Below are 13,640 nucleotides of genomic sequence, written 5' to 3'. Positions count from 1 at the left end.
AGGTCAGAGAATAGTGGGAAAAGATTTAGGATTTTATGGACAGTGACACTGAATAGATACAATTGATACTGGCTGTGTTTTTGTTTCTCTCTGGCCACAGAGAAGTTCCCACCAGCTGTTCTCTTGAACTGCACTTTGCCTTCTGACTTGCTGAATCCTTGCAGTTTTTATATTGTCCTTAAAAAAAATTCTCCCAGACATCCTGAACGTCTTGTCGAGATATCATTTGTTACACGGAATACTAAAAAGTATTTCCTTTCATAACTACCTAATAACCTTTTGAATAAAACCTAAACCAGCAAGAACCATTGAGGAGTTTCCCCAAGAAAAAATTTACATATATGTATATATGTATATATATATATGTATGTGTATTATTTTTTCATTTTCCTTCCTTCTAAAACAAAGCAGGGCTATCTGAGACTGCTCATGGAAGGCTGCCAGTTTGCATTGTTTGGTAAGGCTCCCAACAGTCCCATGTGAGGCTCCCAACAGTCCCATGCGACTGTGGAGTTTTGTCTGTGGTAGGGACAAAAGTGCTTAGCTGACGTAACTCAAATCTAGGAGCCATGTATGAATAGACAGCACGGCTTCAGATTATTTACGTCAAAGCACAGGTAGATTTCCCTTCTGTTAAATTTCCTTTGTTTCAGTTCCTAAATATTTTTATTTCATTTGCATTTATATGCGTTCAGTTTGATGTGTGCACATACTTATACCTTAGAAATCAGAGGGAACAACACATTCTATCTAGATTAGAAATCTCAGGCATTTTATTTGCGAATGAGTTGGATACCCCGATACTCACTCAAGAACAGGTTTTATCCTTTATGTTGTTAAAGTTTTAAAAAATGGTACACATTCAAAAAGAGTGAAAGAATTTATGAAAACATAGAAAAGTTTAGGGACCCTGAGCTTGAGACCTATTGGTGCACTTATTGAGATGTTCTTGAAGGGGCTTCAGTCTGCTGTAAAATGCTGTGCTAACAATGCCAGAGCTTCAGAGAAGTGTTGTTAGCAGGCTGTGGAGACGGATCGCTTGTGATACAAGGACCAGAATTTATACCCTGGTTTTGACTGACATCAAAAGCTGGGTTCAGCAGAGCCCACCTCTATTCTAGTACTTGGGACCTGGGGTCAGCAAGTGTAGTCGTTAGTGAACTCTGGGCTTGCCAGAGGCCGTACCAGAGAAATAAGGACAATTTCAAGGAAATTCACAACACTGACTGCGGATTTTTTCCTAACACTTCCCCCCCACACACACACCACACCTGTCCCTATGCATAGGTGTTGCTGATGTCCAGAATTGCCACTTTTGGACCCACAGCCCTGCCTGCTCTTGATGTCCTGCTAGCATGTCCTGAAGGCAGAGCTCAGCAGAAAGCCAGCCAGAAGCAAGGAGGCTGAGATAGAAAATATTATACACACTTGACAGTTTTTATTTTTATTTTGTAAAGTTATGGGGAAAGAGATAGTTCTTAATTTTTTAAATGGGATACTCTTAAGAACCTGATGAATGGTAAACTGCAGACCTTCACCTTAGAAAAATACATATTGCCATTTTTTTGTCAACTTTCAAAGGCTCACTAATCCTGTAATGCAGTTATTGACCCAAATTTAAAATCTCTGGTATAAAAACAATAACTACACATGGTTGAAAGGTTTCCTTTATTGACAATATTTATTTTCTAATTTTCCTCAAATAAAAATGGGCTGTAATTTCATACACATACACACACACACTCCCTTCAAAGCCAATACCATTTTTTCATGGGATATTCGATTAGTCTTATAAAATAAGATCTCTCTCCAGCCAACTTGACCTGACCATATTTATGAGATGATTCATAGCAGCATTGTTGTGTGAGATGTACCTTGTACTTACACCATAAGCCATACATATATTAATGTATACTTTGTTCATGATTCACTGTTTGGTTCTTAGCTTATGTAGAAATGCTGAAAATGCTAGAGTGCATGATAGAACGAGCATAATCACAGACAGTGCCCCAAATCTCACATATGACAGAAGAAAAGGTATTAAGAATTGCATGGAAGTTGTAGTTGTACAGAGATTCTAGCTGGTCATGTGGTAGGAAGAGAGGGGATATGATATTCAAACAGGACAAAGTGTCAGAGAAGGAAAGCATGTGATGGGGCTGGGACAGAGAAGAAGGAAGACTTGGAAGACAGAGAACTTGTTGGCATAGATGTTATCCAGGCAGAGAAACCAACCACAGAGGCCACAGCAGAGCACTCAGTGAGTTGAAGATCCCATTTAGAACAATTGTTTCTCAAATGTTGGCTGACATGGTACATTTATCAATGTTCTGGCCATTTATCAATGCCACTGGTTATTAATATATAGTAGCTAAGTAACAAATGCATAAATGAATGTAATTTTAAAATGGAAGTCTTCTGTTACCCCTTTCCAGAAGATAGTTGTAAATTTGGTGTGCTGTATTTAATATACACTCACTTAACTGTGCACACTCCCTCCACCCCCCGCTTTCAAACAGAACATTTTTCTATTGTACATGTTGTTTTCCTTCCAACTTGCTAACTGGTAGAGCATGTCTTTTCCATGGAGAGACGGCCTGTTCTTTGTAATGGCCTCACGCTGTTCTGGGAGCATAGGTATCAACATTTGCAATTAGATTTGCTATTGACATTCCTTAGGTTATTTCTGATGTCCGTTTTCCCAGTCTGTTTTGCCCCTTTGAGAGGATTTCTTTCTCTCCATAAGTAAGCTCTGCATGAACTAGTGACAGTTTGGAAATAGCAGATCACTTGCTGTGGGATCATTTCTGGCTTTCAGTGTTATTCATTCAGTAATGGCGAAAGGTAGATTGAAGTTGAGCTGCTTCTGGTACAGAACCGTAATCTAACATGGGAAAGATGAACTATAGTCACTTCCTAATAAAAAATGTTATCAGGCTGAGAGCAATGCTACGTGGGATCCATTTTGAGTTTCTTTAAGGAATAGTAAGATATGATGCTTTAAAACACTCAGATTGCCTTCTGACTTCTTCTGATAAAAGACTGTATCAGTAACACATACGTGTGGCTTCTCAGAGTTCACTGTCTCATCTCTGAAATAGCTTCTGGTTGGTTGACAGTTCAGGGAGTACACTGGTGGTAACTGGGGTGCAGGGCAGCCTCGAGTAAATCTAATCCTACCTCCAGTACTCCTGGCCCTGAGACCTCACATGATTTCACTCTCTGTTTTTAACTAGCAACACTGGTTGTTTTGTTTCATGAGCATATTATGCAAAGCCAAGGTGAAAGCTTGAACAATATTTTGAAAAGCTTGTTATTCCTAAGATAGGGTTAATTCCAGTGCTCAGAATATTAGTGTGTTTGGGGCACATTCGTGATATTATGCCCTCTCGTGTAGACACGAGCCATGAAGATCTGGTGTGGCGAAAAGTTGAGAGCAGAACAAAAATGTTTTGGACTATATTATATCTAATAGGCCATCACAGTTTTATTTCTCATCGGTATTAGTTAAGTAGTATTCCTTAGTGTTTATGAACCAGAGGATATGAGGGACTGAAATGATCAGATACAAGGAGACAAAAATGCACATTTTCTAAATGTCACTACTTAGGGGAATTCAAATTAAAATCTACCTTCATTTATATGATGTGTTTGTGTTTATTGCTCACATTTAATCTTCCCAAGTTCACTGATTGCTTGAGCTTTTATTTAGCTTTCTTAAGATTGCTGTCGTACTTTATTTGTTTTGTTGGCAGTACATTAGTTGTTTGCTTTAAGATTCCAGGTCATTTACATCTCATGTTCTTAGAATCCTAGACTAAGATAGGGACCAAAACAAGGAAGTGCTTGAGTCTAGTGTCTGCACATCCCAGTGAGCTCCAGTTGGAGCCCAGCTCTGAAGCTCTGGGCTTCGCTTCTGCTCTCACGCGCTCAGTTACACGTTTTGAGCTTATCCTTTATATACAAAGTGGGCAGCGTTGATACCACACAGACTGTTAGCGTGTATCGTCTTCCGTGACGCATGTGTCCGTTTGTATGATCTAGCCCTTCTCATCACCTGATAGTGCCCTTTCTGTGTCTTCATAGTAAACGTTAAGGTATACCCACACTTACCGGTGTTTACATTATAGGCTACTTCTGAGGGAGAGCACCCATTTTTTTTTTCTTTCTGAGTTTGGGTACTTTGTTTAATATTATACAGTCTAAGTCTGTTTTTTTGCAAGTTTTATTATTTCATTTTTTTTCTTTAGACCTGAATCATCAATTTTATTTTTTATCTGACATTTATTTTAGTTGAAATAGAATTATATTACTTTCCCCTTTCCCTTTCATCTCCAAGTTCCTCATAGCTACACACCCTGAAGCCCCTCCCATGCCCTCCCCACACTCTCACATTGAAATCCTCATTTTATTTATTATTTGTACAAAATTTTTATTATCCATTCATCCGTGGATAGATGTCTGTTTGTCCCATTGCTTTGCTATAGTAAATAGAGATGTGCAAATATCTCTGTGGAGAGAAATAGAGTTCCTTGGGCTTACTCCAGGAGTGGAATAACTAGGTCATATGGCAGTTCTATTTTTAACCTTTTGAGGAACCTCCAAATTGATGCCCATAATGGCTCATTAACTTGTGCTGCGACCAGCAGCGAGCAGGGCTTCTTTCACTTATTTCCTCTCCAACATTTGTTGTGAGCTTTCTTCAGGACTTGATGATTTCATTACAACTGAGGTGAGATGATGTCTCGAAGTAGTTTTGATGTTGAGCACTTTAAAAATAGTTATTGGCCTTCTGTGTTTCTTTAAAAACTGTTCAATTTGTTGACTGGAAGTTTTAGTTCCTTGGTATTTAATTTCTTCAGGTTTTTTTTTTCCTTTTTGGAAAATTCTGTATGTTAGCCCCAGTATGAAATGTAGATGAAAGACTTTTCCCCTTTCTGTGGCCTGTTTGTTCAACTTCTGGTTTCCTTGTGTTTTCATGTAGCCCCGGTCTGCAGATACTTGGGGCTCATTGCTGTGGCAATGAGTTGCTGGCCCCAATGTCTTGAAGAGTATTCCCCATGTTTTCTCCTAGAAGTTTCAACATTATAGGTTTTAAGTTGAATCTCAACTTCTCTCGATCTGATTCCTGCTTACTCACCTAGTCTCATCTCTCAAGTGTTTTCTCTTACAACTTTTTTCTTGCCCTCCCCATATAGAAACAGAGTCATGGTCCCTTGATGTGGCAGTGGAGGGAGAATGAGTGATTGGTAAAGTCCGAGAAGTCTTCCTCAGCAGAGGCCTCTCCCAGAGATATATTCCTTCGTCTAGATCAAGTTTGCAATTACCCAGCTTGTTCTGGAAGCTTTCTCTTGAAATCAAGCAGGACGCCTGGAATGCTTTCCACAGTACTTTCCCCATGTGCGCTGCATGGTCCCTTCCTCCTGGTGTTATAGAGGGTTGGGGGAGATGCAGGGATGGATATGGCTGCCAGTGCCCTGCACTTGGGAAGCTGCTCTGGACAGCCTTCCCTTCCCTCTGCAGACTGGGTTTAAAGCTCACTCTCCAAAGTTCCCTGAGTCCGATGTCCACTTATCTCCAAGAGCAGGTTCTGTTATGATCACCTGCTGACTTGTGTTCCCATCTGAGGAATCTCCTCAAGGCTGGGTTCTGCTTCCTTCATCTTCCTGGTTACAATTTTATTCTCTTCCCTGGTTGTACAGATGATATTCACAAAGGTATTTTACATTGTTCTGATTAGTAAGTTTAATTTTATTTAATATAAAACTGAACATGTAAGTGTTTTTGTGTGCTATATCTCTGGCTATTTTGGTATAGGTGACAATGATGCTAGATTAACTTTGTGAGAATGTCTTTAGGGTAAAAGCAAACTACTCGACAGCTAACCGTTATTTTGGTACTCTCTGTTTTAAGTGATTTCATGTACTAACAAGTTTAATCCTCTCAAAAATCTTTTTACGTAGGTAATTACTAGCAAAGAAGATTCTTAACTATTCCTTGGTTCATATTGCTAATGTTTATGCTTCATTTTTCTTAAAAGGAAAGCAATTTAAATATTCTTCCATGAAGTGCTGTGGTGTGGTGATATCAGTCAGGATCAGACATTCTAATTAAAACACACTAAATATATCAGCAGAAAGAATATAACGTAGGCAAATAGTGAAGCTGTTTATTTAAAAAAGCATAGAAGGAACATTGAAGTTATATATTTACACAGAATCATTTGTCTCCATAACCAGTCATCAGGGCTGAAAGATCAAACCAAAGAGGTTGTACTTATAAAAACATGAGTAAAAGATTTTTCATAGCTGAATTTTTTACCTCCAAGGAGAGAATGAGCTTTCTGGTCTCAATTGCTTCAGAGCTCAGGGGACCTTCATGGACCTGAAATACCACTATTGGAGGAAAGTTTTGTTCAGTTGTGTTTGTGCATCTTAGGGCTCAGGAAGAATCCAGCCTATTTAAGCTAGAAACAGGTGGAGTGGGACCAGCGGTTAGCCTCACTAATTGCTGCTGGTGGAGCAACCCCAATGGTGTTAGCAGCTCTTTCCCCTTCTTCCTACTTCCATTCTCCTCTCAAAGGGTCTCTGTATTTATGAGAACTTAACAGGAAGGCAATCAATGATGACTAAGGTAGGAAACACATTCTTAGACACACATTTGTTTATGATTTTATTGTGTGCGCACATAAGTAAAACACATTAAATGCGTCTATCACGTGTGGGGAGTGCATATCCTGGCATGCATCTAGAAGTAGAAGGACTCCTCTGGAGTTCCCTTTGACCCCTTTATGTGGGTGCCTAGAATTGAACTTTGGTCACCAGATTTGCACAGAAAATGCCTTTAATGACTGAGCCATTTCTCTGGTCACAGAAAGATGGAGCACCAAGACCCAAATGTTTATTGCTGAAGTGGTGAGAAGCAAGTTCAAGACAATTATGGTGGCATCTTCTTACACATCATATGTAAAGGGCGTACTTGGAAAATCTGAACAAAGAATAACACAAAAATGATAAAGAACATATAAAAATCACTCTAGCATTTTAAATGAGGAAAACTTTGCTTGGTAATATGTATGGGGAAAGGTACTCCAAGAAAAGTATTTAATATATTTTTTTTTTAATTTGTTTTAGATAAGATGGGAAAAAAACATCACATTGGGGGAGCCGCCAGGATTCTTACATTCTTGGTGGTGGTAAGTATCTTTTTATTTCATTTTTGCTTGATTGGTGCTGCATTCCAAAATCTCTTTATGACCCCTTACTCTTTTTTTGTTTTTCATTTTCTAAAACTGTCAACTAGAAGGTAACATTTGAAAACAAAAACAAAATTTCAAGACCAGCATTCCTGTATTGACTTAAAGATATTACTATTGAATCAAATGGCGGTGGAGTTGGTTTGTGGAATTCCAAATATGCTCATTATATTCATACAGAGGACTGTTTTAAGAAATACCATAGGCTGAAGCTTATTTCCTCATGGTTCCAGATAACGGTGCCATAGTGGTTGGCACTAACAAGGGCTGTCCTGGTGGCTCGTAGACAGCATAACCTTTCATGGTGGTGGGAGAGAGGGAAGGCAAGATATCTGTATCTGTTCTTACAAGGGAAGTAATCTCATCATGAGGGGTCTACCCTCATGAAGTCAGCTAAATGTAATTATTTTTCAGAGACTCCACCTCAAAATACTATCACACAGGGAGTCAGGACTTCACCGTCTGACTTTGGAGAAGGTACAATTCATTCGATAGCAGTTCCTTTGTTGTGTCACTGTGCAGATGAGGAGAGCTTTTCTTGACTCTTAGCTACCAACTAGCTCTAAAACTGTTTTCTGTAAAGAGGGCTGAGAGTTATCATGAGACTAACTTTGTAAACAGGAGTTGATATGCTATCCACCCAGTTCTTTGCACTTCACTTCTCTTGGGAACATTGGGAGCAGGAGATAGTGATCGGATTGACGTAGTCAGCACTAGGCTAGTCATACATTAAAATAACAGTCACTCATCTAACAAGGAGTCCAACAGGGAAGGTGTAAGTTGCAAATAATCAGGTACTGAAACAAATTTGTCTTTTCTTCAGATAGAAGAGCAAATTCATAAGAACCTGTTTCTTGATAGTGTGATCATCAATTATTGAACTGTTCAAAGGGATTTTTTTTTAAATTTACCTGAGAGAAATGCCTTTTATACCTTTATATTTCTTTGTATTTCTGTCATATAGTGGAAGCAGTTTTGAAAAATGTTAAATGTACTCAGGAAACTTTGAGCAGACTTAGTAAAATGTGTTTGTTGTGTATTGTCAACAAGCGCAATAAATGACTTGTATTTATTGAGAACCAGGCAGTATATTTGATACTGTGGGATACATCAGTAAATAAAACATAGCACATTGCTACTTTCTTGTTGATTGCAGTCTTTGGGAAAATACATAGTTCAATAGGCAACAAGAAATGAATGTCTTATGGGACATATGCAGATTACTTGATGGATATATAGTACATACATCAACTGGAAGAGTTGCTGTTTAAGCCAAGACTTTTAAGAATATATAAAGAGATAACCAAAGAGATATGGAGAAATAGAAAAAGGAAGTACTTTAATAAGTTATACTTTTGCAAGGATCTAGAGGTCAAGGGAAGAGAGGAATGGTTTGCAGGAAGAGTTGAACGAAGTTTAGCATATTGGAAATTGATATGATAATGTGATCAGAGATCAGGGAATCAGGGAGTTTGAATGTCATAAAGACAAGCAGGCAAGTTTTTACATAGGAGAGTAATCATGTTAGTAGTATATTCTTACACATTTCTTAGTAGTGTTACTCTAGCTCCATAGAGAATGGATAGAACTAGAATAAGCCCAGTAATACCACTTTTGGGTATATATCCAAAGGATACTCAATCGTGCCACGAGGATATGTGCTCAACTATGTTCATAGCAGCTTTGTTTGTCATAGTTAGAACCTGGAAACAACCTAAATGCCCCCTAACTGAAAAATGGATAAGGAAAATGTGTTACATTTACACAATGGAGTACTACACAGCAGAAAAAAATAACGACAGCTTGAATTTTGCAGGAAAATGGATGGAGCTAGAAAACACTATTTTGAGTGAGGTAGCCCAGACACAGAAAGACAATTATCACATGAACTCACTCATAGGTATTTTTTAAACATAAAGAAAAGAAAACCAGTGTACAAACCACAACCCCAGAGAACTTAGACAACAATGCGGACACTAAGAGAGACTTACATAGAGCTAGCATACATGGGAAGTAGAAAGTAGAAAAAGACAAGATCTCCTGAGTAAATTGGGAGCATGGGGACGTTGTGGGAGGGTTGAAGACGGGAGGGAAGAGGCAGGGAGGGGAGCAGAGAAAAATGTAGAGCTCAATAAAAATCAATAAAAAAAGAAAAAGAAGAAGAAAAAAGACTAGAAGCAAGAAAGCCCTTAGAGATATATTGCGGGGAAGAGTAGAGAATGGTTGTGTGTGATAGCGCATATGCTGGGGAGCAGATAAAGTGGAGGGTGTGGCCAGTGAAACATTGGCAGGGTTGCTGACAAGTGAAACTTCTTAGGCATGTTGAGGAGTCCATGATTCCAGGGAACATGGACAAGGCAGTTGTATGGTGTGGTACTCATGGAGAGGAAGATGAGAAAGTGATAAAGTGATGTGCTTTTGAATAAAGAGAGAAATACTGAGGGCTGGAGAGATGGCTCAGTGGTTAAGAGCACTGACTGCTTTTCCAGAGGACCTGGGTTCAAACCCTGTCACCTACACGGAAGCTAACAGTTGCCTCTAATTCCTGTTTCAAGGGGAACTACTGATGCCCTCTACATGCAGGGAAAACACCAACACACATAAAATAATCCCCCCCAAATTTTTTTCCCCAAGTGGCACTTTTTCCTTCCTTCCTTCCTTCCTTCCTTCCTTCCTTCCTTCCTTCCTTCCTTCCTTCCTTCCTTCCTTCCTTCCTTCCTTCATTTTTATTGTGGCACACACCTTTAATCCCAGCACTTGGGAGGCAGAGGCAGGCAGATCTCTGTGAGTTTGAGGCCAACCTTGTCTACAGAGTGAATTCCAGGACAGTCAGGGCTGTTACATAGATAAACTCTGTCTTGAATTGAGAGAGAGAGAGAGAGAGATTTTCAGAAACTGGCACCATTTGTTAATGTTTAAGGACAAAGAGGGAGAGGAGGTTATGAAGAAGATAAAGTCCCTTAAAAGGAAGAAGGAAAACAACAAAAGTTTGACAGTAAAGCCAAAACAAGGGAGGGTTTTTAGAAATAAAAAGACAGCTTGCTGGATCGTCCGTGCTGGGAAGATAGAGCAGGAAGAGTGATTGAGTCCTCTTAGGGGTCAGTGAAAGGTCATTAGTGACCAACTTACGACAGACAAGCAATGAGGCAGTGGTAAGCGGGTGTTGGATGGAGATGTGACTGAGAGTTTGAGAAGTGGCAGATGGTAGATATACAGAGTCCATTCAAGAGCTTCAACTGTGCTGAGAGGAAAGGAAGAGAATGTCAGTCTGACTAGGGGGTTTTTCATTGCCCACAGGAGAGGAGTTAATAATTCTGGGGTCTATACAGAGGAGTAGTGGAGAAGCCTAGGGCAATATTACAAAGAGGGTCATTAGAGGTGGATGTCAGAGAAGAGTGTGTAATTGCACACGTGTTAAAAGGAAGTCCCTTTCTGCTGCTAGGGCGTGAGAGGAGGTGCAAGGATGTTTGTAGGTTTATGGTGAGACACACAGTTCTTATTCCCGTGGCTTGTTTTCTCTACAAAGGTGCTGAGGGTAGTGATTGTGGTAGTGTATTTTTAGAAGGGAAATCATTTGAAGTATTTATATATAGACCGAGGGGGATGAGAAAAGAGGGAGGGAAGGGAGGATTGAGAGATTAGAAACCCACAAAACCTTGCTAGAAGCTGCTGAAGGCCGAGTTAACATTGCTGTGTGTAGAGTTGTGGCACAGCAGCAGTTGGTAGAACAGACATCTGGATAACTGGGTTATCTGGGTCTCAGTGCCTCTCTCTGCTTCCGTATCTCTATCAGAAGCATTACCTGTTGCCCTGGCCACTCATTTCCCACATCTTTAAAGGAAGGAAACAGAAGGCCTCTTTGAGTGCCAGCATATGTTTTCCTTTATGTATTATTTAATCATCATCTTTTTAGCCTCTCTCTGGAAGAACGTCTCACTCGAAGTTCTGTGGTCAGTTGTGGTTGTGGGTTTCCCATTGTCTCTCACACAGCAGAAACAGGTGCAGGCCTTGTTTGACATTGTTCCTGTAATTGGACCAACCGTTCACTGCAGTTGAACATCGTCATTGTGCTGCTTTCTGAGGTTTAAGACTGGTTTCTTGTATAATGTTAAAAAATCAAAATTGTAATTTGATGTTTTATGGATTTAAGGTATTTAGATCTAGTCTTTTCTCCCTTGTTGAACTGCTACTCTAGTAGTTGAGAGTGAGCTCAGGGTCTTGTGCACTCTACCTCTGAGCTGTATCTTCAGCATTGAGTGCTTCGCTGCCTTTTAGCTCTCTTCAAGATGTGCTTCTGCTGTGGATACAAAGTAGCATGGAAATCATCAGAGACATGGTTCTTACTGGACAAGGGGTTAGAAGGGTGAGGATATCTCTCACTCCTTATTTTGTTTCTTATGTCTATTTCATTTCACACTTCTTCAATAAGTTACCCTAAATCTACAGCATGGTGGTCGGGAATAGTTTCCTGCATGCTGTGGCCTTTTTGTACTAGACTTTAGCTTTTTATATCAGCCATCAGAAAGTATGGATCTTAAGCCAACCTTCCTTCCTTTCTCCCTTCCTACCTTTCTTCCTTCCTCCCTTCCTTTTTTTTTCAGAGATTCAGAAGAACACCTTGGCTTTGAACTTTTAGGTAACTTAATTTTGAGATATCAAATTTATACTAATAATTGGCATATATTTTAGACTAACTTTGTTGAACTTAAATACAGCATATGTATTATTTTAAAAATATTTTTTAAGTTTTTCCCCCCATAAAACTATCAACATGTTCTTTTCAGCATTTGCTTCATACGTGTGAGCCATTGATGCCTAACGGTTGTGAAGTCAAGGGGTTGTCTGAGAACTGACCAAAAGATACGGTCTACTCTTCTGGAAGCATGCCACATTCATAAGCCTTCCTGATCATTGTGTAAAGTGAAACTTTTACTGAGAGCTGAATTCAAATCCAGCTTATGCATGGCCCTCTTACCTGGGCTTTATCGTCTGTGGTCTGCTGAAGGAAGCAGGCCTGGATTAGTGAGTGGGCCTTCGACAGGAATGCTGCTGGTGCTATTAGGGCTAAGCATTTGACTATTTACAGCTCTGCTCCCTTAGGTAGCTTAGCTCACACTCACTAGTGGACCAATAGTACTTTTATTTACTTCCCATCATGTAAAAAAAAATAGACAAAAGAAAGAAATTTAAAATTGGAATTGTCTTTTTATTTAAGCCTGTTTACTAAATGCTTATGAAATGCAAACTATGCTACCGTTAAGAAAATCAGTAGTGGGCTAAATAAATCAAAACAAAGCGTAACAGAGTATGTGTTGTGGTTACAATATAAACACTGGAGCAGCACTCACAAAAGTGGGAAGAGTAAGCAAAGGGATCATAGAGGAAGTCAACTGAAGCTGAATTGAAAGTTAGATAAGGACAAGTATCAAGGGCAAAGAATAGTTCCTGTAGAATCACAAAAGAGGTTTGACTGTGCACTCAAGGTTAACAGGTATTTTGAACCATGTGCTGTCAAGGTTGCAGTATTAGGAAAAGAGTATACACCATTACAAAAACGGCGAGGCAAGATTAGAAAATTGTAGAGTCTATGGGAGACTTTGGACTTACCGCCCTGACATTTTAAACAAAGTACATGTCATGGTTAGTTTAGTGCTTTTAGACAAGTGCTGGGCATCAGTGTTAGGTGAATTAAAGAGGCTTGGGAACAGGGTAGAGGTTAGTCATAGGATGCCTGTAATTATTTGCTGAAAAGTGATAGGGAGAGAGATCCCAGATAACAATGTATCAAATCATTGTGAGGTGAACAAAGAGGTTTCTAGTTTTAGATCTGAGTAATGGGATGGACAGTGATGAATAGGTGAATATCGAGGGCACTGGGCTTTAGAAAAAAGAACATGCGTTAGCTTATAGAGGTTACGTTTTGAGATCTTCAGTTAAAGACAGCATGTACAAAGTGAGAGGCCTAGGTCTGTAGCTCCGAAATAGTTACATAACCACTTGGGACTTAGCAGCATGGACCGTAAACAGGCCAAGAGTTCAGAGATGAAGTTATCCAGTAGAACAAAAAGAACAGTGCTTAGGGTCAGATAGGAGAAGAGATGGCTAGCAGTCGATGGGGTGAGCCTTGAAAGGGACATCTTGACCCTGTATCGTTCTTCCTGCTCTGCATCCTCCATCTTCTCTCCTCTTTCTTCATCCTCGCTGTCTTGTGGCAAATAATTTTCTACTGTGATGAGCATTCACCTTACCGTAGACCCACAGAGCCAAGCAGCTACTGTTCAAAACCTCTGAAACCGGGATCCTAAACACGTCCTTCTACTTTAAGTTGACTTTTTATTTTATTACAGTAATGAAGAACATCTTAACATATGGTAATATGAAATTT

The 13,640-nt window shown here is 39.6% G+C and overlaps 1 protein-coding gene across 4 annotated transcripts in view; it reads left to right on the top strand.

The window, feature by feature from the left end:
- The window catches only part of Ssbp2 (single stranded DNA binding protein 2), a 253,540-nt gene that overhangs the window by 85,718 nt on the left and 154,182 nt on the right, over positions 1-13,640 (top strand). For all 4 annotated transcript variants that reach the window (XM_057789547.1, XM_057789546.1, XM_057789545.1 and 1 more), the window contains exon 3: positions 7,134-7,195. In XM_057789547.1, the coding sequence (XP_057645530.1) occupies positions 7,134-7,195 (62 nt within the window). The remainder of the gene's footprint in view (positions 1-7,133; positions 7,196-13,640) is intronic.

The sequence above is a fragment of the Chionomys nivalis genome, chromosome 15 (assembly GCF_950005125.1).
Source record: "Chionomys nivalis chromosome 15, mChiNiv1.1, whole genome shotgun sequence".
Lineage (NCBI taxonomy): Eukaryota > Metazoa > Chordata > Mammalia > Rodentia > Cricetidae > Chionomys > Chionomys nivalis.
The sequence above is the reverse complement of the archived record's forward strand: the minus strand, read 5'-3'. Positions and strand labels throughout refer to the sequence as shown.